At 43.3% G+C, this 24951-nt stretch overlaps 1 protein-coding gene across 1 annotated transcript; it reads left to right on the top strand.

The window, feature by feature from the left end:
* The first annotated feature begins 1906 nt into the window (after positions 1-1906).
* Positions 1907-21654, top strand: LOC103469442 (serine/threonine-protein kinase SBK1-like). Its single transcript, XM_008417126.3, has 4 exons — positions 1907-2074; positions 16994-17206; positions 19393-19595; positions 20093-21654. Exons 2-4 carry the CDS (start codon positions 17035-17037, stop codon positions 20858-20860), a joined length of 1143 nt encoding a protein of 380 aa, XP_008415348.1. The 5' UTR covers positions 1907-2074; positions 16994-17034; the 3' UTR covers positions 20861-21654.
* The last annotated feature ends 3297 nt before the right edge of the window (positions 21655-24951 follow it).

Below are 24951 nucleotides of genomic sequence, written 5' to 3'. Positions count from 1 at the left end.
AATATTTATCACATTAATTAAGATCTGCAAAGTAATAATTACACTGTAAACAAGTCCAAAGCGGTTCTGTTGGTTCTGGTCCAGCGACTCACCTTGATTTATGCAGATGGAGGGAAACTGGAGCTAAAAACAGAGAAATGCAGGATCGCTCATCCCGACCGGATGGAGATTAATTATTTAAAATCTATGGCAATAAAATCTGGAAATATGTGAAATTTATCTCAACAGTTTGTGAAAATGCGCGGCAGTCGGTTTCATGTCACTTTGAATGAACATGCAGAAGAAAAGCTGCAACAGGTTTCATCTTCATCAGCCTGAAGCGTTGGACCAGGCTCCTCTGGCTCCAGGATGCAGTGTTGCATTCTGGGAGCCACAGGGCTCATTACGCAGGGTTGGTCCAACATGTTGCTGCAGTGATGACGTGGCAGCAGCTGATTGGAGGAAAAACACCTGATGTGGCTGCAGGAGCCGCTGACGGACAAATAATTCACAACTCACATTAATTACTGCAGGAAATGTCAGTAAATTAGACTCAGACTTTTAAAAAGATGAGCATCATATTCACATTTATTATCCTAATAGTTGTTACATTTTTATTGGCAGCCGGTAAAAATGTCAACAATATGACGGCGTATCAGAGCCGTTGCAGCTGGAAGGGAAAATATGAGCAAATCTTCACCAAAACACATTTTTTCTAGAAAAAATTTGGAAATCTCTGAATTTCAGAAGTTGGAAATCTCCAAAGTTTTTTCCAGAAAATTCCTGACATGAATCTCAGCTCAGCTTCTGTTAAAACCTGGTAAAAGTTTTTTGTTCTGGTCGGATTTTGAGTTGCAGAAACTTTCACGCAGTTTATTGTTTCACCAGCGTCCAGGAACCTTCCTGACCAGGAAGGCCGGAGCTCTCTGCTAGCATTAGCATCAGCATTAGCATTAGCATTAGCATCAGAATTAGCATCAGCATTAGCATTAGCATTAGCATTAGCATCAGAATTAGCATCAGCATTAGCATTAGCATCAGCATTAGCATCAGAATTAGCATCGGAATTAGCATCAGCATTAGCATCAGCATTAGCATCAGCATTAGCATCAGCCTCGCTGCCCTCTGCTGTTCTCAGTCTGGATTTTGTTAGATAATCAATAATAATTTTAGATTAAAAATATATTTTTCACATATAAACTTGTAAATTATTACCAGTAATTTAAAATCTGCATAAATGTGAATTAATTTAATTCAATAATAATATTTTTTCTGTCAACTGTTTTGTCATGTTATCAAATATTTTTTGATGGTTTAAAAAATGACCATTCAGCTTCTGCTCGGTTCTTTAAGTTATTCTGTTAATAATGTGCATATTTAATATTTAATGTAAACAGCAGAAACTGGACAATAATGGTTTGGTAAGAAAGAAAACTTCTTTCAAAATCTTTGTTTCTCGTATTTGTTAATTTTACATAAAGTATATAAATGTTTTGTTTTTGTGCAAGAGGTTAAATTCAAACATTTTAATCTTGAAAAATAGGTTTTATATGATATTGAGTGATGTGTGTTTCTATTGCTGTCAGAAAATTAATTTCATTTCCAGCTAAATCAGGATTTATTAAACATAGAAAACTCTTTTTCAGGAACATGTTGAGTCAGACGGATTAAATCTGTTTCCAGCAGATTGAAACTATTTTCTCAGCTTGAGAAATTGGAGGAATAAAATAAAAACAGAAACCATTTTTATCCATAAATATGTTTGTTTTTCTGCTCATTTATTTCCAATCATAACTCAATTTTAACCTGAAAGTATAAATTCCCGCCGTCATTAAGGCGCCCCGCTGTTCGTGGCGCCCCGCTGCTCTCCACTCTGATTGGCTGTTTGGGCTCGGTGGGCGGGGCCTCCGGGGACAATAGAGAGCGGCTCCAGGGAGGCTGATCCGCGGGCAGACGGTGCCGGGGATCCGCGGTGCGAAGCTCCAGGTCCGGACCGGGACGGAAGACGCTGCTGCCGCCGCAGGAGGAGCCGCGGCTGCGGTCAGAGGAGCCGCGGAGCGCCGCTGGGTGGACGGACTGCTGCAGCTGCGATCAGGTCAGAGGGTTTTTCTTTCTGAGCAGCTGATCGAGGAGCTGCAGCTTCATGCAGCCTGTCTGCGTCTTTGTGCTGCTTCATCATTGTTGGGTGATAATCATCCAGCTCTTTGCTCTGCGGGTCCAAACGCTCAGCAGCTGAACCCGGAGCTGCATCGTGTTGGAGCAGAACAGCAGCAGCTCTGCTCTCTGGTTGATGCGTTAATGTTGCAGCGTTTCCGGGCCTGGATCCGGTTCTGCTCCCAGCGGCTCGCAGGAGCTCCGGCCGGCTGTGGGTCTGCAGCTCCGCAGAAATCACCTCCAGTTTCTGTTGCTGCTGCTAAACCAGGAAGGAAAATCATCAAATCTGAAGCTAAAAATCCACCAGAATAAAATCTGATCTCATCAAATCCTCCAGATTTCTAACAGTTTTAATGAATCTCAGCTTTAAACAGTTTGATCATTTTAGATTTTAAACTTTTAATAGTCGTTTGATTTCATCCCAAATGAAATCAGTGACAGAAAAGTTTAGTTTTTATTTTGGGCTGTTGATGCCCTGATGACGTTTTCCTTTTAGAAGATAATTAAACTTTTCATAAAGAAAGTGGAGCTCCGCCTCCGTCACCTGCTTCATTTGAGCTTAAAACAGGATTTTAACATCATGAGCTGCAGCAGATGGAAACATGCTGCACAAACCTGTGTTCTGCAATCTAATGTTTTTATTTCTAATTAAAAACGGAACCAAGACATTTTAATCTTGAAATTGTTTCCTATACATGAGCGTCGTTTCCTCTGAGTGGAGATCCGGTGGGTCATGTTCAGTCTGGACTTTAACTCTGAGGCTTTGTGCTCCTTGTGCTCGATGCTCATTCAGAAACATGTTCTGATATCTGAGTAGCTTCATAAACTGACCGGAGGCCAAACCTGCTTTTCTGAAGATTTTAAATGTTTCATATTAAAACATGAGGAAAATTCAGGCAGCGAGTTTCTGCAGGGCGAAGTGACCGAAGGATTCTGCAGGTTCTTCCTGTTTGTTTTTTCCTGTTTGGTTTTTCCTGTTTGGTTTTTTCCTGTTTGTTTTTTCCTGTTTGGTTTTTTCCTGTTTGTTTTTTCCTGTTTGGTTTTTTCCTGTTTGTTTTTTCCTGTTTGGTTTTTCCTGTTTGGTTTTTCCTGTTTGGTTTTTCCTGTTTGGTTTTTCCTGTTTGTTTTTTCCTGTTTGTTTTTTCCTGTTTGTTTTTTCCTGTTTGTTTTTTCCTGTTTGGTTTTTCCTGTTTGTTTTTTCCTGTTTGGTTTTTCCTGTTTGTTTTTTCCTGTTTGTTTTTTCCTGTTTGTTTTTTCCTGTTTGTTTTTTCCTGTTTGTTTTCCTGTTTGGTTTTTCCTGTTTGTTTTTTCCTGTTTGGTTTTTCCTGTTTGTTTTTTCTGTTTGGTTTTTCCTGTTTGGTTTTTCCTGTTTGTTTTTTCCTGTTTGGTTTTTCCTGTTTGTTTTTTCCTGTTTGGTTTTTCCTGTTTGGTTTTTCCTGTTTGTTTTTTCCTGTTTGTTTTCCTGTTTGTTTTTTCCTGTTTGTTTTTTCCTGTTTGTTTTTTCCTGTTTGGTTTTTTCTGTTTGTTTTTTCCTGTCTGTTTTTTCCTGCAGCAAATGAAACTTTGTTAAAAAATGAAAAATATTTCAAAGCGTCGTGGTGTTGGATGGATTTAAAGGATCCAAAGTTCAGATGATTCTGCACAGTTTCAAGGTTTTCTTTTAGTTTCTGATAAGATGTTTGGTTTTTCTGGACTCTGATTGGTTTATTGACCTCCAGGAAGATTCAGGGTAAAAGTTTCTGATCTGAGCTCAGCTGAACTTTAACATCTTGAATGTTTGATCCAGATCTTTAAAGTGCAGTTAGCTTCCAGGCTAGCTGGGCAGGATTAGCATCTGTAGTTCACCAAACATTTGATTATTAACTGTAGAGCAACACTGCTTTTCTTTTTACAGGTTTTTATTCATCATTTATGTGGCTGATGTGTTGAAGACGCTGCAAAAACACAAAATCTTATGAAGTATTTTTGTGCAAATATCTGAGCATATTTTAAATGAGATGAAAATAACTTTTCTTTAAGACGAATAATTATTTAATAATTAATCATTATTTAATATAGATTTTTAAAAACTCCCAGATCCACTGTCAGACATTTTTTGTAAAAAAGGAAAAATGTTTTGCTTATAAAACCAGTAGAAGCTGCAGTCTGCATTAAACTTAATATTTTCATTGTAATAAAGTAATATTGGTATTAATTTTACCCTGATTAAAACTCAAAGGTCTCCAGCTACATGAAACCACCTGTCATGTCAAATCTACGTCATTCTTAAACTGCGTTTTGGGGGCCGCATAAACTCAGTCCAAGGGCCACAAATGGCCCCCGGACCGCACTTTGGACACCCTGATCTAAACAAACAACCAGAAAATCCTGAAGCAGAAAATTCAGACAATAAACTCAAACACACTTTAATTATCCAGCAGGACAACAATCCAAAGGCCAACATTATGGAGTGGCCTAGTCAAAGTCCAGGCTGTAAATCTGTCTGTGATGCTACCTTACATACTTTCTACTGCAGCTGTAAAACAGTTCAGGAACATTTACTGGATGGTTTGAAACATTTTATTGTGAATTAAAACCAGAAATGATTCAATATTTTACATTTTTTTATGGATTTGTGTTTATGGTGAGATTTTTAGTCGGCATTTGAGGTTTTCTGCTTTTCTGCTGATATTTGTTGTTATGATTCTGAAATTTCATTTTATGGATTTCTGATTGAACTGCAGAGATCAAAGTGCATCAACTTTTTTTTTGTGCATTTCTTGATGAATTTTCTGTTCAATTCTAAAGAAATTTCTCCTTGTTTTGAGAAGCGACCGACATTAAAACAATAAAACATTAAATCATGAAACATTAAATCATGAAACATTAAATCATGAAACATTAAATCATTCAAAAATAAAACATGAAATCATTAAACATTAAAACATTAAACATGAAATCATTAAACATTAAAACATTAAACATGAAATCATTAAAACATTAAATTATTAAATCATTAAACATTAAATCATTAAAACATTAAAACATTAAATCATTAAATCATTCAAAAATCAAACATTAAATCATTAAATCTTCTGATTTGCTGTAAATGTTTGTCTGGATGTTTTCAGAAACGCCTCAGTTCCTTCTTCCAGATCATTTCTCACCTTTGACCCTGAAAGTCACTCGTTCAGATGTTGCTGCTCTGACAGAGTTCAGGATTGTGTTCTGGGGTCAGAGGTCATGATCATTTATTTCCTGTGATCATTAAAACCTGACGATACACATGCAGACAAGTTGTAACTGGTTTCAGTTTTTCTCAGAGTTTGACTGTCTGGAAAATCATAACAAATGAAAACATGAAAATAAAATCTATACTTTTATAAAGTTGCATTTAATCTAATCACACTGGACCAACATAATCTCAGGGATTAGAGACGACTGGGTCACTAATATGGAGTGAAAATAGTCTCAAAATATCTGTGTGTAATACTCGATTTGTAAAACTTGAAGATAAAATAAACCTTCTCCTACATACATGTTGATAAAGTACACACATCACCTGGTTCACACACACAAAACTGCAGTTACACACAGATCTGGTTCCGAGAGCACAACTATTTCTGAGACTCATTTCACGCTTCGCTCCCAGATGTGTGATGATGCGTTTACATGTTAGTAAAAGCTGGGACATCTGAGTTTTGCTCAGTCTAGTGTTTTTATCCTCTGATGTTTTTCACTGTGTTGAAGTGGCAAATACGTTAGTTCGCTGGAAAACGGAATATCTCAGCACTTCCTTATAATATCCTACAATTATTCATATTGTGTGTTTTTGAGCGGTACAGGAGACCAAGTGGTCAGATAAATGACCACTAGGTGGCGGAATGGTCCCCCGAGGGTAACACGGTCGAACGCCTTCTCCAAGTCCACAAAACACATGTAGACTGGTTGGGCGAACTCCCAGAACCCTCCAGGACCTGCTGAGGGTGTAGAGCTGGTCCAGTGTTCCACGACCAGAACCAGAACCACACTGCTCTTCCTGAATCCGAGGTTCGACTATCCGACAGACCCTCCTCTCCAGAACCCCTGACTAGACCTTACCAGGGAGGCTAAGAGTGATCCCCTGTAATTGGAGCACACCTCCGGTCCCCCTTTTAAACAGGGGGACCACCACCCCATCTGCCAGTCCAGGGAACTGCCCCGATCCATGCGATATTGCAGCGTCGCGTTAGCCAACACAACCCCGCAACATCCAGAGCCTAAGGAACTCCGGCGGATCTCATCCACCCCGGGGCCCTGCCACCGAGGAGCTTTGACCACCTCGGCGACCTCGTCCCCAGAGATTGGAGAGCCCAACCCAGAGTCCCCAGCTCAGCTTCCCTCAACAGAAGCATGTGGTGGGATTGAGGAGGTCTTCGAAGTATTCCGCCCACCGGCCCACAACGTCCCGAGTTGAGGTCAGCAGCGCACCATCCCACTAAAACAGTGTTGTGCTGCACTGCTTCCCCCTCCGAGACGCCGGATGGTGGACCAGAATCGCCTCGAAGCTGTACGGAAGTCTGTCTCCATGGCCTCTCCAAACTCCCCACGCCCGAGTTTTGCCTCAGCGACAACCCGAGCCGCATGCCGTTCGCCCGCCGGTACCATCAGCTGCTTCTGGAGTCCCCAAGCCAAAAGGCCCGGTAGGACTCCTTCTTCACTGACAGCATCCCTCACCGAAGGTGTCCACCAACGGTCGAGGGTTGCCGCCGCGACAGCACCAACAACCTGCGGCCGCAGCTCCGATAGCCGCCTCGGCAATGGAGGTACGGAACATGGTCCACTCAGACCAATGTCCCCCACGACCCCCGGAACGTGTTCGAAGTTCTGCCGGAGATGAGAGTTGAAGCTCCGTCTCACAGGGGACTCCGCCAGACGTTCCCAGCAACCCTCACTACACGTTGGGCCTGCCAGTCTGACCGGCTTCCTCCCCCACCACCGGAGCCAACTCGTCACCAGGTAGTGGTCAGTGGACAGCTCCGCACCTCCTTCACCCGAGTGTCCAAGACATACGGCCGCAAATCCGATGAGACGATGACAAAGTCATCATCGAACTGCGTCCTAGGGCGTCCTGGTGCCAAGTGCACATATGGACGCCCTTATCCTGAACATGTGTTCGTGATGGACAATCCGTGACGAGCACAGAAGTCCAACAACAGAAACCGCTTGGGTTCCGATCGGGGGGCCGTCCTCCCAACCACGCTCTCCAGTCTCACTGTCATTGCCACGTGAGCGTTGAAGTCTCCCAGTAGAACAAGGGAGTCCCCAGAGGGGCACTCTCCAGTACCCCTCTAGGACTCCAAGAAGGTGGGTAATCTGAACTGCCGTTCGGCCCGTAAGCACAGACAACTGTCAGAACCCGTCCCCCCACCGTAGGCGGAGGGAGGCACCCCTCGTTCACCGGGTGATCCCCAACGACAGGCCCCAATGGGGGGCAACAAGTATGCCCACTCCTGCCCGGCGCCTCTCACTGTGGGCAACTCCAGAGTGGAAGTACGTCCAGCCCCTCTCAAAGAGACTGGTTCCAGAACCAGAGCCATGTGTCGAGGTGAGGCCGGCTATTTCTAGCCGGAACCTCTCAGCCTCCCACACTAGACCCGCGTCTGGGCGAGGGAACACCAAGTCCAATCTTCGTCTCCATCATAAGGGGTCTTCAGGCTGCGCTTGTCAGTATTAATCATTATTTATTTGTGTTTGTATGGTTATATAAATATGTACTGATATTACTAAATAATGTATTAAATAAATGATGAACGGCTGTGTGCTTTGTAATCTGCTCATCATTCATCAATATCAGAATATTCCATTCCTATTCTATTGTTATAGCCACAAGCATATTAAATGCTGAACTATGTATTAAAAACATACTTAAATGATACAATTTTATAAATGTACTTTGATAGATTTTGAATATAGTTCCAGTAACAAAAAGCGTGTTATGATCGATTAAATGCGCTGATACGTCATTTTGCTGCTAAACACATAAATCTGAGTGGAGTGGTGGACCGCTCCAAGATGGCCGCCCGCTCCAAGATGGCCGCCCTAAATCTCGTCAGCGACAATAGACGAGAGCGGCCATGAGGCGTCACAGCAACTGCTTCCTGATTGGTTGGAGTCGGTGCGGCGGCACTGGCCAGATTAAAGGGGCGGGGCTTATCCAAAGTTTTATTTTCTGTCAGTTTTGTTCAGTTTTAACTTTAATGAGCAACTTCTAAGCACAGAACTGTAAAATCACATTAATGGTTATTTACTGAAGATCAAACTATTTTAAAATCTGCTTTTATTTGAAGTCTGTTCTGATTAATAATCTTTTTATGTTGGACATAAAGCCTCTTATTGATGTGAAACCTGCTGGCGCTGCTGACAGGCGGCGCCGATTCGCCTCTTTCATGCTTTGTGCTGCTGAGGTGAGCCTTTAACCTGCTGACTCATCAGAAAACCCTCAGCAGAACCAACCGGCCCAGTGTGTGTCGCTCACAGAGTGTGTGTCGCTCAGAGTGTGTGTGTCGCTCAGAGTGTGTGTGTCGCTCACAGAGTGTGTGTGTCGCTCACAGAGTGTGTGTGTCGATCACAGAGTGTGTGTGTCGCTCACAGAGTGTGTGTGTCGATCACAGAGTGTGTGTGTCGATCACAGAGTGTGTGTGTCGATCACAGAGTGTGTGTGTCGCTCACAGAGTGTGTGTGTCGCTCAGTGTGTGTGTCGCTCACAGAGCAGCTGCTCTTCATCACTCGTCATCAGACTCTCCTCTCTTGGAAAACAAGCAGAGATTTTGACAAAAGTATAGAAATTTATTATTTTCCTTAATGTGGAAAAATGAAACCATAAATGTCTGTAAAGCCTCTTGAGGGAACAGAGCAGACTGACCCGGTTCTCCAGACTGACCCGGTCCTCCAGACTGACCCGGTTCTCCAGACTGACCCGGTTCTCCAGACTGACCCGGTTCTCCAGACTGACCTGCTCCTCCAGACTGACCCGGTTCTCCAGACTGACCCGGTCCTCCAGACTGACCTGCTCCTCCAGACTGACCTGCTCCTCCAGACTGACCCGCTCCTCCAGACTGACCCGCTCCTCCAGACTGACCTGCTCCTCCAGACTGACCCGCTCCTCCAGACTGACCTGCTCCTCCAGACTGACCTGCTCCTCCAGACTGACCCGCTCCTCCAGACTGACCTGCTCCTCCAGACTGACCCGCTCCTCCAGACTGACCTGCTCCTCCAGACTGACCGATTCTCCAGACTGACCTGCTCCTCCAGACTGACCGATTCTCCAGACTGACCTGCTCCTGGACTTTTCTGTAAATGTGACTCAAACTTATTTAGGGCTGCAGCTATTGATCATTTTAGAAATCAATTATTTTGACGATTAATCAGATTAAAATGAAAAATCTGTAGAAATTCTGCAGATTTTTCATTTGGACTCTCGAATCTTTTTGTACAATTATAGAAATGCATTAAAAGATCAACTTTCCTCTCCCTGCAGTAACGAACCACCAGCTGCTCTAAAATCACTTCAGCTGATTTTCTTCTTCTGCTGTTTTGTTTTCCGCTCAGAATCGACGTTTTTAGGGAAACAGACTGAAATGTTCATTTCCATAAATTGTGTCTCGTTATCGCTGCAGGTGGATCGTTTGCTCTGGATGTTTGCAGTAAAAATAGAAAAGCGCCGTTTGGTGAAACCATGAAACTGTTTTTACCAGAACAAATTAACCACACAGGTTGCTATGGTAACCAAAACTGGACTGGAGGAAACATTTTCATCAACTGAAATAAATAAAAACTGTAAAACATGGTGACATTATAGATCATTTGTTTTTGTGTTAATGATGAAATAGATTTTTCTTGGTTAATCTGCAAAATGATCGGAAACATTAAAGGACGGATCATGACATCACCACACACTGAACTTTAAAATAAAACATTTAATGAGTCGCATTCTATTAAAGTTATGATTATTTAGCCAAATTTAATCTGATCTCCAGTTACACAGGACAGAATATGACAAAAAACTGTGATAATGTGAACAATGATCATGTGAACAATGATAATGTGAACAATGATAATGTGAACAATTATCATGTGAACAATTATCATGTGAACAATAATAATGTGAACAATGATAATGTGAACAATTATCATGTGAACAATGATAACATGTGAACAATGATAATGTGAACAATGATAATGTGAACAATGATAATGTGAACAATAATAATGTGAACAATAATAATGTGAACAATAATAATGTGAACAATTATCATGTGAACAATGATAATGTGAACAATGATCATGTGAACAATGATTAACAATGATATGGAACAATAAAGGAACAAAAGAACATGTGAACAATGATCATGTGAACAATGATCATGTGAACAATGATAATGTGAACAATAATAATGTGAAATGTTCTTTATCACCAGCTTAAACCGTAAAATGATCTGGATATTATTCACTATTTTACACTCAAAGTCATTTTTATACTCTGTTGTTGCGCAACACCTCCCCCCCCTTCTCTCTCACTCTACTTCCCCTTCTCAGAGGAGGGAGATGTGCAGCCAGCTCTCCATCTAACGGGTAATTTGAGTTTTCTAAATCTGATGGGATTTTACCCTGTTCGGAACTGAGTAAACTCTGTTTAAGCATCGAGAAAGACTACCCTGGTTTCTAACGACCTCCCCCTCCAGATGTCCCACCTTCTTCACCCTGTGAATTAGCCAGATTGAGTAGCTTGCAACCAACTAGCTTCACAGAGCTTCACCTGTTAACGGTCGCTCTTTCTCTTTTTTACAACTTGCACTGTACTGAACCAGGTTGTTTAGTGACTCGGGCGAGTCCCAAGGGTGTTGTTTAGTTTGGCTAAAACAACCTATAAAACATTCTACTTTTTCCTCCCAGAATCAAACTTCATAGCTATTTACAACCATCAAAGAACTTTAAGGTGACTCATTAATTGAATGTCCACAACATCTTTTAGATTTTCTTAATGCTAATTATTTTATTAGTAAGGCCATTTTGCAAGGGTCAGTACAGCTTAATTCAGTAGCAGAAATAATCAAATTAGTAAAATCAATAATCTAGCCTATCTTTCCCTAATGCTGACACTGAGAACTAAAAAAGGGAAACTTTGAGAGAGACGGACAGAGTTTGGCATTTTGAACCCCAGAACTGGCCTGATGATGAAGAAGGTGTTGCAGCACAGGAGGTTCCCAGTACAGAAGAGTACTGACTTAGAGCGGCAGGTCTCGGGCCTCAGGGTGACTTCCTCATGCGCGTAGCGGTCCTCAGCTTCTTGTCTTGAAGCTCTGTAGCTCCCTTCTACTCGTCTCACGATCTTCCTGGTCCCACGGAAGGAACACACCAGTTCTTCCTCTTTGCCTTTGTCTTTATCTTCATCTTTGCCTTGGTCTTTGTCTTTGGGGGTCTAAACCCAGCTGTTGAGAGAAGTGCGATTTGAAGCCACATGTTGCGGGGCTAACGGGTTGGTCCCCATGTGCAGAACAGTCTTCGGTTCTGTGGCCCGCTCTTCTTCAGCTGCAGAGTTCTTTGTCCATCTCCGTCTTGGCTCCAAGCTGCCTGAAGGATCCAACAAAGATCCTCTGTGCACCCACCTTATAAAGGGTTATCCACCTTTTGGTGCGTTTGCATTGGCTAGCTTGTTGCTGTGCCTGTCTCATTGGCTGACTGCTTGGACAGATGATCTCATATCCATCACCCTGGAACCTTATGACCGGATCTCTGTTCTAATGTCCCAAGTTGCTCAACAGTTCTCCTACCTCTGTTTCCTGCCCAACCTTTTCTTAGGCAAGTTGAAGTTTAGCAATAAGGCTTTATCTCTCCGTTCTCCTATCAGTTCCTCTTTCCCTGACCTTCACCTACCATCTACCTCCTACACAACATCAGTGACCTTTAATTACAGTTACAAATTTTACACCTTTTCAAGTTCAATGTCAAAATCACATTATAACTTTAGTTTATCTGATTCAACATTCATTTATAATTATAATAACATAACTTATAGTTACTCTATTACAATATAGTGAGTTATTACAGACATTTCTGAAAAGAAACCAAAATACCATTATCAATTACTGATCATTTACAGTTCTTGTTTCACCTTTAAGTACTTCCACAATGTGAGAGTAAGTGTAATATTCTATAATCAAACCAACATCAACCACTGGTTAAACCAATATTAATTATGCATAATTATAAGTCATTATTTTAAGTATTTACTCTGGTTTATCCAATCCTCAAAATGTTAGATTTATTCTTAAAAACCTTTAATCTTTAAAATAAGGAATCGTCTGAATTATTTTAGCCTGATGCAAAGAAGAAACTCTCTTTATTAAGGAAACAGCTCTTCCTGTTCATGACTTCTTCTGCCTGACATGATTTTATGATAAATAAAAAAAGTAGAATAAAGCAAGTTGCAGGACACAAAAACAACACACACAACCAGATTCATTTATACAGTCTGACTCTATGTTGGTCTTGATGTCACCTAGTCATTAATTTTACGTAATTTTATTGTATACATTAAACAAAATCCCAGCATGGGGAAGTGGATGAGCTCGACTTTTCTCGACACCCCCTCCGCGAGGTCAGACCTTTCACATGCTGGAACCCAACACCCTCTTGCAGGTCTGCGTCCTCATCCCTGGAAAGAAGATGGCAGTCTGGGATTGAAGATCCTCATCGTCACCCAGGCCACAGCATCAGGGAGTGAAGATGCAGATCCTCCATCGTCACCCAGGCCACAGCAGTCAGGGATGTGAAGATGCAGATCCTCCATCGTCACCAGGCCACAGCAGTCAGGGATGTGAAATGCAGATCCTCCAGTTTCACCAAGGGCTCAGCAGTCTTCAAACTCCACTGCCTTTGACACCCCCTCCTTGGAGTTTGATGTCTCTCAGGATGACGAATGTTGAAGAGAACCAGGTCGCTCTGATCCTTTAATAGTGACAAAAAATCCTCAGCTGAATGAAGCGTTGGTTCTTCAGGATGTAGAAGATTCCTTAGGACAGGTGATGGGCAAAAAGCCTCAATAAAAAACAAAAAAAAAAAAAAAAAAACTGGGTGTTCAGTAGAGTAAAACAAAACATAAGCAGCATGACGCTTTATCCATAATCATAATCCTTTTCCATCGCTGGGGTCGTTAAAGGGTTACTGGAGTTGTCGGAGGCAACAGGACTCTGTCAGCAGGACTCTGTGAAGTCCACAGGTTGCTTCCAGGTGTTGGGTGTGATTTCAACACTTTGTGCAGGATTGATCTTGGTGTTGTCTATGACGCCACTCCTTCCTCACGACTTCAGTCCCTTTTCCTGTTTAATCCATCCTTTTGACAGGAGTTCTTCTTTAGCATAATCCAATTTCTTCAGGGCCCTCCTAGTCCTAAGCCTGAAGTTGTTCTTTGAATGGCAATCATCCTGTAATAGTAGCCAGTCTAACACAGGATGGCATGATGCTTGATTCTTGCAATGTTCTGGTTCGCTTTAGCTAAGAACTGGCTTGAACACGACCTCGTGGACCCCTTTCTCATAAGTAATACTTTTTACAGTGCATACTTGCTTCACAAAATCATTCCATTGAATTTCAACTTGATCACCGTGACTACAGGCCGATCTGATCTTTAATCCAAACTTTCTGTCCTGTTTTCAATGACACTGTAAACTGCAACTTCCCCTTCCCTCTCTGGGCAAAAAGGAGAAGTGCCTTCGCCTTCCGGCTTTCTGTGACGTGAACGGAGTTCCTCTGCAGGGAAGACCTGCTCTTTTCAGCTGTCACTGTTACACCATGTCCATCAGCACCAAGAGGTACTCCTCACCTCTCTTTTCTGTAATCCATGGGGCCTCCCGTCCTCTGGGAGTACTGTCCACTTCTCGGCTCCGACAAGGACAATTTTCCTCTGCTGGACATAGCAGTCCACTTCATCATTTCCACGCCAATGAGCTCCCTCATGCGTGCTCTCAGATGCTCGACCTTGAGCTCCAGATGCATTTCACCACTTCCTTGTGAATTGCTTACATCTTCTGGACGTACGACCTCGCGTCGTCCTCCTTGTCTCCGAGTCGCCTATCCCCAAAGCCTCTCTTAAGCCATCGAGCAGGATGGGTCTAGGCATCTGGCTACTAGCGTCACTGATGACATGGTCAACTGTCCTCAGTGAAACTCCCTCACCACACGCCGGTAGTTACTGCGAGATCCAGAACTATCCTCCTGTTTACACCTTAGACTCTATGACGTTGGGCTCCACCTTGTGTGGTTACGCAACGCCCCACGTTGGCGCCACTTGTTGTTGCCAACACCTCCCCCCCCCTTCTCTCTCACTACTTCCCTTCTCAGAGAGGGAAGTGCAGCCACTCTCCATCTAACGGTATTGAGTTTCTAAATCTGATGGGATTTACCCTGTTCAGAACTGAGTAAACTCTGTTAAGCTGGCATCGAGAAAGACTAGCCTGGTTTCTAACGACCTCCTCCAGATGTCCCACCTTTTCACCCTGTAATTAGCCAGATGAGTAGCTTGCAACCAACTAGCTTCACAAGCACACCTGTTACGGTCGCTCTTCTCTTTTTACAACTTGCACTTGTTACTGAACCAGGTTGGTTTTAGTGACTCGGGCGAGTCCCAAGGGTGTTGTTTTAGTTTTGGCTAAAGCAACCTATAAAACATTTCTACTTTTTCCTCCCAGAATCAACTCATAGCTATTTCACAACCATCAAAGAACTTTAAGGTGACTCATTAATTGATGTCCACAACATCTTTTAGATTTCTTAATGCTATTATTTTATAGTAAGGCATTTGCAAGGGTCAGTACAGCTTATTCAGTAGCAGAATAATCAAATAAGTAAAATCAATAATCTAGCCTATCTTTCCCTATGTGACACTGAGAACTAAAAAGGGAAACTTTGAGAGAGACGGACAGAGTTTGGCATTTGAACCCCAGAACTGGCCTGATGATGAAGAAGTGTGCAGCACAGGAGGTTCCCAGTACAGGAGTATGACTTAGGCGGCAGGTCTCGGGCCTCAGGGTGACTTCCTCATGCGCGTAGCGGTCCTCAGCTTCTGTCTTGCAGTCTGTAGCTCCTTCTCTCGTTCACGATCTTCTGGTCCCACGGAAGGAACACACCATTTTCCTTTGCTTTGTTCTTTGCTTTGTCTTATTTCATCTTTGCCTTGTCTTTGTCTTTGGGGGTCTAAACCCAGCTGTTGAGAGAAGTGCGATTTGAAGCCACATGTTGCGGGGCTAACGGGTTGGTCCCCATGTGCAGAACAGTCTTCGGTTCTGTGGCCCCGGCTCTTCTTCAGCTGCAGAGTTCTTTGTCCATCTCCGTCTTGGCTCGAAGCTGCCTGAAGGATCCAACCAAAGATTCCTCTGTTGCACCCACCTTATAAAGGGTTTATCCACCTTTTGGTGCGTTTGCATTGGCTAGCTTTGTTGCTGTGCCTGTCTCATTGGCCGACTGCTTGGACAGATGATCTATCCATCACCCTGGAGACCTTATGACCGGATCTCTGTTCTAATGTCCCCAAGTTGCTCAACAGTTCCTCCTACCTCTGTTTCCTGCCCAACCTTTTCTTAGGCAAGTTGAAGTTTAGCAATAAGGCTTTATCTTCTCCGTTCTCCTATCAGTTCCTCTTTCCCTGACCTTCCACCTACCATCTACCTCCTACACAACATCAGTGACCTTTAATTACAGTTACAACATTTTACACCTTTTCAAGTTCAATGTCAAAATCACATTTATAACCTTTTAGTTTATCTGATTCAACATTCATTTATAATGTTATAATAACCATAACTTATTAGTTACTCTTATTATAATCATAATGTGAGTTATTACAGACATTTGAAAGAACCCAATAATAATCCATTATTGTAATTATCTGATACATGTTACAGTTACTTGTTTCACCTTTAAGTACTTCCACAAGTGTAGAGTAAGTGTAAATATTCTTATAATCAAACAACATCAACCACTGGTTAAACCAATATTAATTATTGGCATAATTATAAGTCATTATTTTAAGTATTTTACTGTGGGTTTTATCCAATCTCTCAAAATGTTTAGATTTTATTCTTTAAAAACCTTTAATGCTTTAAAATAAGGAATGGTCTGAATTTTTAGCCTGATGCAAGACAGAAACTTCCCTTTATTAAGGAAACAGCTTTCCTGTTTCATGACTTTCTTTCTGCCTGACTTTGATTTTTTATGATTAAATATAAAAAAGTAGAATTAAAGCAAAGTTTGCAGGACACAATAACAACACACACAACCAGATTCATTTTATTACAGTCTGACTCTATTGTTGGGTCTTGATGTCACCTATGTCATTAATTTTACGGTAATTTTATTTGTTATTACTATTAAACTAAAATCTCCAGCATGGGGAAGTGGGATGAGCTCGACTTTTCTCGACAACTCAAACCTTCTGTGTGAGAATTAAATGATATAAATTACATTATTTAGTGGTCTAATAATTTTTGCTAATTGATTTTATTTATTTTGACGCCTGGAACTCAGCAAAACTTATCAAAATCCCAACTTTGAGTTTTTATTTAAAACTTTAGTTTGTAAAGAAGCAAATTAAATCGACCGTAAAGTTTTTGCTTTTTTGTGTTTTTCATGTTTAATGCATTAATATTTCCAACTGTTTTATTTTTTTTTTCTTTCTTTGGTTTAAATTGTGATTCTTCCAATTAAAGGAATTTTTTTTGTTGGTAAAAATATCTTTACTTCAAAATGACCTCATAACTTCCAACAATCATGTTTGTCCATGTTTGTCCTCAGCGTCCAGGAAACTGGCCGGACGTTTCACTTTCCTTCCCTTCCTGCTCCGTAGGAACCTCCGTCTGCAGACCGGCTTCCCGACCCGACGGCACAATGAACCCGGCGCCGCCCGGCTGCCGCTCGCCCGCCGACATCCTGGAGGAGCTGCAGCTGATCGCGGCTCAGAACCTGGAGACGCTGGACATCAGCCGGTACTACCAGGTGGTCCGAGAGCTGGGCAAGGGAACCTACGGGAAGGTGGACCTGGTCATCCACAAGATCCGAGGTAACCCGGCCGACACAGGGCCGGCCCCAGGCAGCTGCAGGGGCCTCCGCACCACCAGGGGGCCCCAAAGCGTCAACCTATGATAAACATTTAAAATTTCATTAAATAGTATAAATTAAATGGAAAAATGATTGTTATGATTTTTAAATGCTGCCACTTTGGGGAAATATAATATCCATCCATCCATTTTCTAACACCTGGTCCCTCAGTGGGTCAGGAGGTCTGGTGCCTCTCCAGCTAACGTACCGGGCGAGAGGCGGGGTCACCTGGACGGGTCACCTGGACAGGTCACCAGTCTGTCGCAGGGCAACACAGAGACACACAGGACAAACAACCATGCACACACACACTCACACCTAGGGGCAATTTGGAGAGGCCAGTTAACCTGACAGTCATGTTTTTGGACTGTGGGAGGAAACCGGAGTACCTGGAGAAAACCCACCATGCACAGGGAGAACATGGAGACTCCATGCAGAAAGACCGGGAATCGAACCCAGAACCTTCTTGCTGCAAGGCCACAGCTCTACCAACTGCACCACTGTGCAGCTTGAAATATAATATCAAACTTGTTAATTTCTGTAGTTTTAGTTTTTATCAGCTGATGTTTCTTTCAAACGGCTAAAATAAAATGTAACATTTTAATACAAATCTGCATTTCAAAATGCGTTTTTGTTGCGATGTAAGCTAAATTACAAACAATGCTAATGCTAGCAGCTCCGTTTCACACGGAGCTGCAGATGAGTCATTTGGTGACATGTTGGTTTGGGGGCCTCAAAGGAAAATCTGCCCAGGGCCCCAGAAAGGCTGGGAGCGGCCCTGCATCAGCATCTTATTGTTGCCAGGAAACCAAACATCAGATTAATTTTGTAACCAGGAGGCTGAATAAAAGTCTGAGCTGCTTTTAACCTGAACGAACAGAAAATCAGAGAAAATCACGTCTGAGTTTCTGATGAACCGACATGAACGGCTGAACCTGCTCCAAACGAGCTGATTGGTCCAGAGGCTCCTGGCAGAACATGGAGGTTTCTTCATCAGCAGGACAAACGACTGACCGTCGTTCATTCTGACAGTGAAACCACAGGTTTCACAGGAAATCTGCTACCAGGTTTAAAATGTTAAAACTCTTAATGTTCCTCTCTAAAGCTCCACTGACCAATCAGAAGACTGCCGGCTTCTGATTGGCTGCAATCCGTCATGACGACACAAACTGCCCAACATCCAGAAATCAGCTTAATACATTTAGTTGCTTCATAATAAAAAAATGTGCATTTTAAACAGTTCATGAAAACTGTTTAAACAGTCTGTCAGACTAATTAACTGGATTAGTCTGAAATTAAAGATGTGATTTTATGTTTCTGTTAAAAACCTGCTGAAGTTTTTCTATTTTATGTTTTATCACCAAAAAGATTTCTTCTCATTAGAACATCAGCATCACCTGTGAGACATCTACAGAGCCTCTGGGAGAAATGTTTCATTTTCATTTCAACTTAACATTATTATTAGCTGGTGGAGGATAAGCTACATGTGCAGCGTAGTCGGCCATTTTACATTAGAGTTACAGATTCAACCGTTGGAATGAAACTAAACTTTTTCTGAACTGAGAGAAATCCGAAACAAACATCCTGCTGCTACTTCCTGTTTGTTCTTTCTTTGTCGTTTCCACCAGTAGTAACGTCCGACTGTTGATCATGTGACTTCAGAAACATCCCAACTCATCCCAGTGAAAATGTTTTATCCAGAAACATATTTTATTTTCATAATTTATGCAATTCTGTGGCTAATTGAAAGTCAGCTACTGAGTCGACTCTGAACTCCTCTAACCCAAACGGCCCAGTCAAAGTCCGGACACACCTGATTGAACGTTCAGTCTCTGATTTTGGACCGGAGCAGCAGAATGCCTCTGCTGAGTCTCTGGGTTCTCCAGTCATCCGGAACCGGACCGGACAGCAGGTTCTGCTCCGGTTCCCCCTCAGTTTGTTCTGCCGTCAGCAGGACGAGCCGCAGCTACAGGCGTTTAACCCACCAGCAGCTCTGATGCATCACGACCCCAACATGAAGCGAACCAGAAATACCTGGAGGATTTTACTCTCCAGCAGACGAGCGTCGGGTTTAAGTGTGTGAATTATTTATAGATTTTAATCACGTTGGTTGGTGACCCCCCCCCCCCTGTCCCTGTCCTGCTCCAGGCACCAAAATGGCGCTGAAGTTGCTGAGAAAGAAGAGCACCAAGCTGAAGAGCTTCCTGCGGGAGTACAGCGTGTCGCTCTACCTGTCGCCCTGCCCCTTCATCATCAACATGCACGGCATCGCCTTCCAGACCGACGACTTCTACGTCTTCGCCCAGGAGTTCGCGCCGGCGGGGGATCTGTTCGACATCATCCCGCCGCAGGTCAGAGCGCTAAAAACAACATCCTGATTCATACCGACGGGAGAGAGGGGGAGAAACGAAACATTACACTAAACGCAGGGAGGGAGAGGCTAACGTGAGAGGGGGGGGCGGGGGTCAGGGGTCACCATGAGGAAAACATTGACACGGGAGAAGGAGGTAAAATCGATACTTTCCTGGAAAAAACGGGAGACTTGACAGGTATGCCTCCATGACTTACTGCACCAAAAACAACCAATCAGAGCCAGGAGGCGGGGCTTAGCGCTGTCAATTAATTTCATGTACTCACTGTTGTTTGGTTTGACTCAGAACAGAGAGAGAGAGAGAACCACAGCAGCTGAAGTTTTGGTTTTTACTGGACAAGCAGTCCAGTAAAAATGTATAAAATCAAACATTTATTGTTGTTCCATTTAACCCAAACATGGCCGCGCATATCCTGACTGCTGCAGCAGTGGGCGGGTCCCGCTGTGCTGCTGTCTGACCTGCTGCTCTGTGTCCAGGTGGGACTCCCTGAGGCCGTGGCGAAGCGCTGCGTCCACCAGGTGGCCATCGCCCTGGACTACCTGCACTGTAAGAAGCTGGTCCACCGGGACATCAAACCGGAGAACGTCCTCATCTTTGACACCGAGTGCAGGAAGGTCAAGCTGTCGGACTTCGGCATGACGCGGCGCGCCGGCTCTCCGGTGAAGCGCGTCAGCGGCACCATTCCGTACACGGCGCCGGAGCTGTGCGACGCGGCGCGTCACGACGGATTCAGCGTGGACTTCAGCACGGACGTGTGGGCGTTCGGCGTGCTGCTGTTCTGCATGCTGACGGGGAACTTCCCCTGGGAGAAGGCCATGACGAACGACGCCTTCTACGAAGAGTTCGCCCGCTGGCAGCGCCGCCGGTCCGGCGCCGCGCCGTCGCAGTGGCGCCGCTTCACGGACGAAGCTCTGCGGATGTTTCGCCGGCTTCTGTCCATTGAGCAGCAGCGCCGCTGCGCAGTCAAGGAAATCTTCAGCTACTTCAACCACAGCTGGATGTTGGACACGGACAACGGGAACGGCGGCGCGGCGACCGCCAACGCCGTGGACATCAGCTCGTCTTCGTCTGAGGAGGAAGCGCTGGTGGACAGGCTGAAGCAGCAGAGCCTGTCGCCCGCATGCGCCGCGCCCAAGCCCGGCTTCATGGACGCGCACTCCGCCTCCAACGGCGAGCGAGTCAGCAGGAGCGGCAACGAAAGGGGGCGGATCCTGGTGACCACGCCCATCGAGATCTGCGTGTAGAGACGCAGCGCCGCTGCTGCCTGTTGGAGCGCGAGCCGAAGATTTCCCCGACGTGATGACGCCATGACGGAAGAGCGGGAAGGAGGTCGGCACCGGAAAATGGCCGCCAGCCTGTTGTACCTTCAGCGCCGATCCAACCCGACCGTTTCCGAACCGGAGGAAACGAGACGCGTGAAAATCAAACCGTGAGGTGAACTCAGTCCGGGGACCAGCAGAAACTGGAGCCTGGAAGAGAACCGGAAGCTGAGAAAGACGTGATGAAAACTGTGACTCGTGTTTACCGTCGTGTTTCTGTGAAGTGAGTCTTTATTGATCAGATTAATATATTTATGGATTGTTTGTGACAGAAAAGATCAGAAGTTTATTTCCTTTAAAGAAAATAAAAGTCTGTAGTTTGGCAGTAAAATGGAGGCAGCATCATTTCGACGTCGTTTACCGTCTCGGTTAATCGACCATCAGTCGTCCCAGTTCGTCTCCCTGAACGTTGGAGCTGAAATGTGAATTTACTCTGAGGACAATAAAGTTGCAGTGATAAAGTTTTATTGAAAAGCAGAGAACGATTTGGATTTTTCTTTTCCTGTTCACTAGATCAAAGATGAAATTATTTGTGCTTTCTGTGAGAAACTGGACAGGAAATGAGGTTTGGTTAAGCCGGAAGTGACGCCCCTACCGACATGTTTCCGTTAAAAGCTTCCTGCTTCGCGGAAAAACGTTTTTTCTTTTGGTTTCTGTGTTTTTTGCATGATGTGTCGTTTCTGTGGCATTTCTGGAAATAAAACCAAAAATGAAAACAACTTCCTGTCTTTGCAGATCTGACTCCTCAGTTTTCTCAAAGTCGAGTCGAAACATGAAGGATTGAAAGTTACAGAGAAAAAAATGATTCAAATCGTCTCGTTGAACTAAACTACAGAAACTAAAAATCACCCAAAAATCAGGAACAAGTTGCTGTGAAACTCATGGTGTCGCACAGTAATCAGCTAACTGAGTTCTGCATCCAATCAGATTTACAGAAAGTTCAGTGGAAGGAAAACCTATGATCTGAATAGGTGCATTAAGAACAGGGAGATACTGATTTTATTTTCCAGCAGGATTTGGCACCGAAAGCTTCTTCAGTCACTGTCGTGTTTGGATGCCCTGACCTTTGACCCCAAGGGAATCACTGGAGATTAAAACGAAGATCAGAGACCAAAACCAACGATGCAGATCAGCTGGAGGTCCAGAACAACCCGAACGCCTCAGAGCCAGAGGCTCCAGAACCAACTCAGCCTACAGAACTTTGAGTTTTCATCATTTATGAGCCATAATCATAAAAAATACAAGAAATAAAAGCTTTAAAATGTCACGGATCTGGAATAAGTAAAATAGTCGACTATAATATTCTGAGCTGCAGTTTATGTCTGAGATGAGGAAAAAATATCCAAACTTTTCTCCAGTTTTACTCTGAATTAAACAACAAGTCCTGGTTGTCAAACACTAAATGCTCATCAATGTTATTGAATCTTTACAAACAGATGAATTGCATTAAACTTATTTTAACATGTTAAAATCTGTTAGTATTTGAAATGAACTTGTTAAAATCCCAGTGAACTCGTTGCTCAGCTGTTGCTGCTGAACATTTTCTGGTTTTGACGTTTTGGGTGGAAGCAGAAATGAAGTCAAAGTTCTTCAGCTGGAGCTCAGCAGACACAGCGCCACCAACAGGCCACAGACTCATGAGCAATGAAACGATCCGCAGCAGAACCACTGGAAGATGGTTTCAGGTTTTCATTATTTTTCAAGCAGATGTAAAGATGAATGGATTCACTCGTTCACTTCCAGGTCAGGAAGTGAATGAGTGAATCAAAAACAGACGGGAAGGAATGAATCGTTACATTGGTCACATTAATGAGCTTCAAGCTGAAGGACTGGACTTTAAATGAGCAGCTTCATCACCTGACTGGAGGCTGAATTATGTAAAACTCCCAGCAGGTGGCGCAACCTGCAGCATCCTGCAGCAACGCTGCATGTTCAGCCGTAGCTGCAGCAGCAGCAGCTGCAGCAGCCGGAGCTGCAGCTGCAGCAGCCAGAGCTGCAGCTGCAGCAGCCAGAGCTGCAGCTGCAGCTGCCAGTTCCTCTGAGGCTCTCAGGTTTCGTCCAGCAGCAGAGAGACGTCGATGTCTCTCCGCTGCTGGAGAGACATCAAAGCTGCCAGCTTCAACCAAAGCAGGCAGCTTTGGTTGAAGCTGCCTGCTGCTGCTTCAACCAAAATGAGCTTTAATAAGTTTATGTAAGGAGATGTTATTGGTGATGAGTCAATATTCAGATGAATCAGAGCCTGATGAGGATTTGTTTAGGCAGCAGAACCAGAATCCTGGTTTCATTCGGACTTTGGGAATACAGTCAATAAATCCAGAGCAGATGAAAATCTGAGAGATGAAAAACAGCAAATCCCCAAAAGATTGGGTCAGATTACAGCAAAACCAGGAGAATCTGCGACTGCAGAGAGAAATCTGGATTCCCACCAGAAAGAAAAACCCCAAAATATTAAGAAACCAACAAAATCTCAATCCCAGAGGGATTGTAATCCTGACCAAATCCCAGAACTATTTAGTGAAGAAACTGAATGAAAAAGATGGAAATCATAAAATGAGGCGACTGAAGTCCAAACATCAGTTTCATCGAGCAACAAGCAAATTATTGATCATGTTAAATTAAAATCAATCATTTCCATTTTAATTAAAATGCTTTAAGGATCATTTCGTTTATTTGTAGTTTCAGTTGTGATTTTTATTTCCTTTTTTTTGGTTGTGTTTTTATTTTGGATATTTAAAATATTTTCCAGTTCCAGTGTTAAGTTTGAACCTCGTCTCGGTTCGGTTCGGTTGAGCTGAACTCTGGGACCGGAAACCGCTCCAAAAGCAGGAAGTGGACTACAGCGCAGGGCATTCTGGGTAAATACAACCGAATTAAACATGCTAGGCTACCGCTAGCGAGAGAAACGGACCTAAACAAACTTCACAGAAAGTTGAAAATAATCATACATTTTATGACAAGGAAACTGATTCTCTTATTTTTATTAAATAACGTTAATTTTTATTCTCAAACAACGGAAAGTGAGACATGAATCCAACTAAAGAGTGTTGATGTTTCAACCAGTTTAACCTGAAACAGCGGTGGATCAACTCTGGGTCCAGCAGACGGTTCGGCTCCGTTCGGCTTCCAGCTGCAGTGAGAGGCGAGACGGAGGTCCAGAAAACAACAGGACGTCCATTACTGGCCAGCTGGTTTCCAGGGAGGCGGTTCAGATATTTTGGTCCCCCTGAAAACTGCCTTCATCAAACCTTAAATGTCAAAATAATCACTCAGGAAGTGGAATGTTTCAGGATCATTTACGGAAAAGCTTTTCATGTGTGCCGGAATGTGAAGGTAGATCATCATCAAGTCTTTTTAAGAGGCACAAAGGATCAGTCTGGATTTAAGTGGATCGTTTGGGTTTTATCTGAATTGGGGTTCTGTAGAATAGTGATCAACAGTCAGTATCTTACTCCCTGGCAGTGGAGCCTCATGAGGCAAAGCTACATCAGTACAACCTGTTTCCAATTTAACAAACAAACTGTTCATTTCCAACCCTGCAAAATTAATCTAAATTATTATGAAAAAATATAATTAGTGACTAAAATTGCTGTTTAGTAAAGAGGTGAAAGGGCATTTAAATCCTGAAGACAATCAAAATGCACCAACCTGAACGACCTCACCTTTAAATCAACGACTTGTTCTGAACAGATTAAATAAAATCACTTTGTCTCGTTTGAATCGACTCCAGTTCGTACGGAGGCCCCTGAGGGACAAGAAGGATTTCTGTTTTGGGTTCCCTCGCAAATACATCCTTGCCTAGTTTGTAACATTTCAAATATACACAAATAAAGAGCCTCAGTGTTTGTTATCATCAACTATTTGGTGCAGAAACTTGATTTATTCCCTGCATGTTTATGTCTGATTGTGAAGGAAACTTTCCCTTTAACTACCAAAACGACACAAAACGGTCACATGACTTCAGAACCGCGGGAAATAAATAAAGTGTATTTTCTTCTTCATTCTTATGGAAAGTTTGT

Source organism: Poecilia reticulata, chromosome 8 (assembly GCF_904066995.2).
Source record: "Poecilia reticulata chromosome 8, P_reticulata-male-v2, whole genome shotgun sequence".
In the NCBI taxonomy this organism is placed as follows: Eukaryota; Metazoa; Chordata; class Actinopteri; order Cyprinodontiformes; family Poeciliidae; genus Poecilia; species Poecilia reticulata.
The sequence above is the reverse complement of the archived record's forward strand: the minus strand, read 5'-3'. Positions and strand labels throughout refer to the sequence as shown.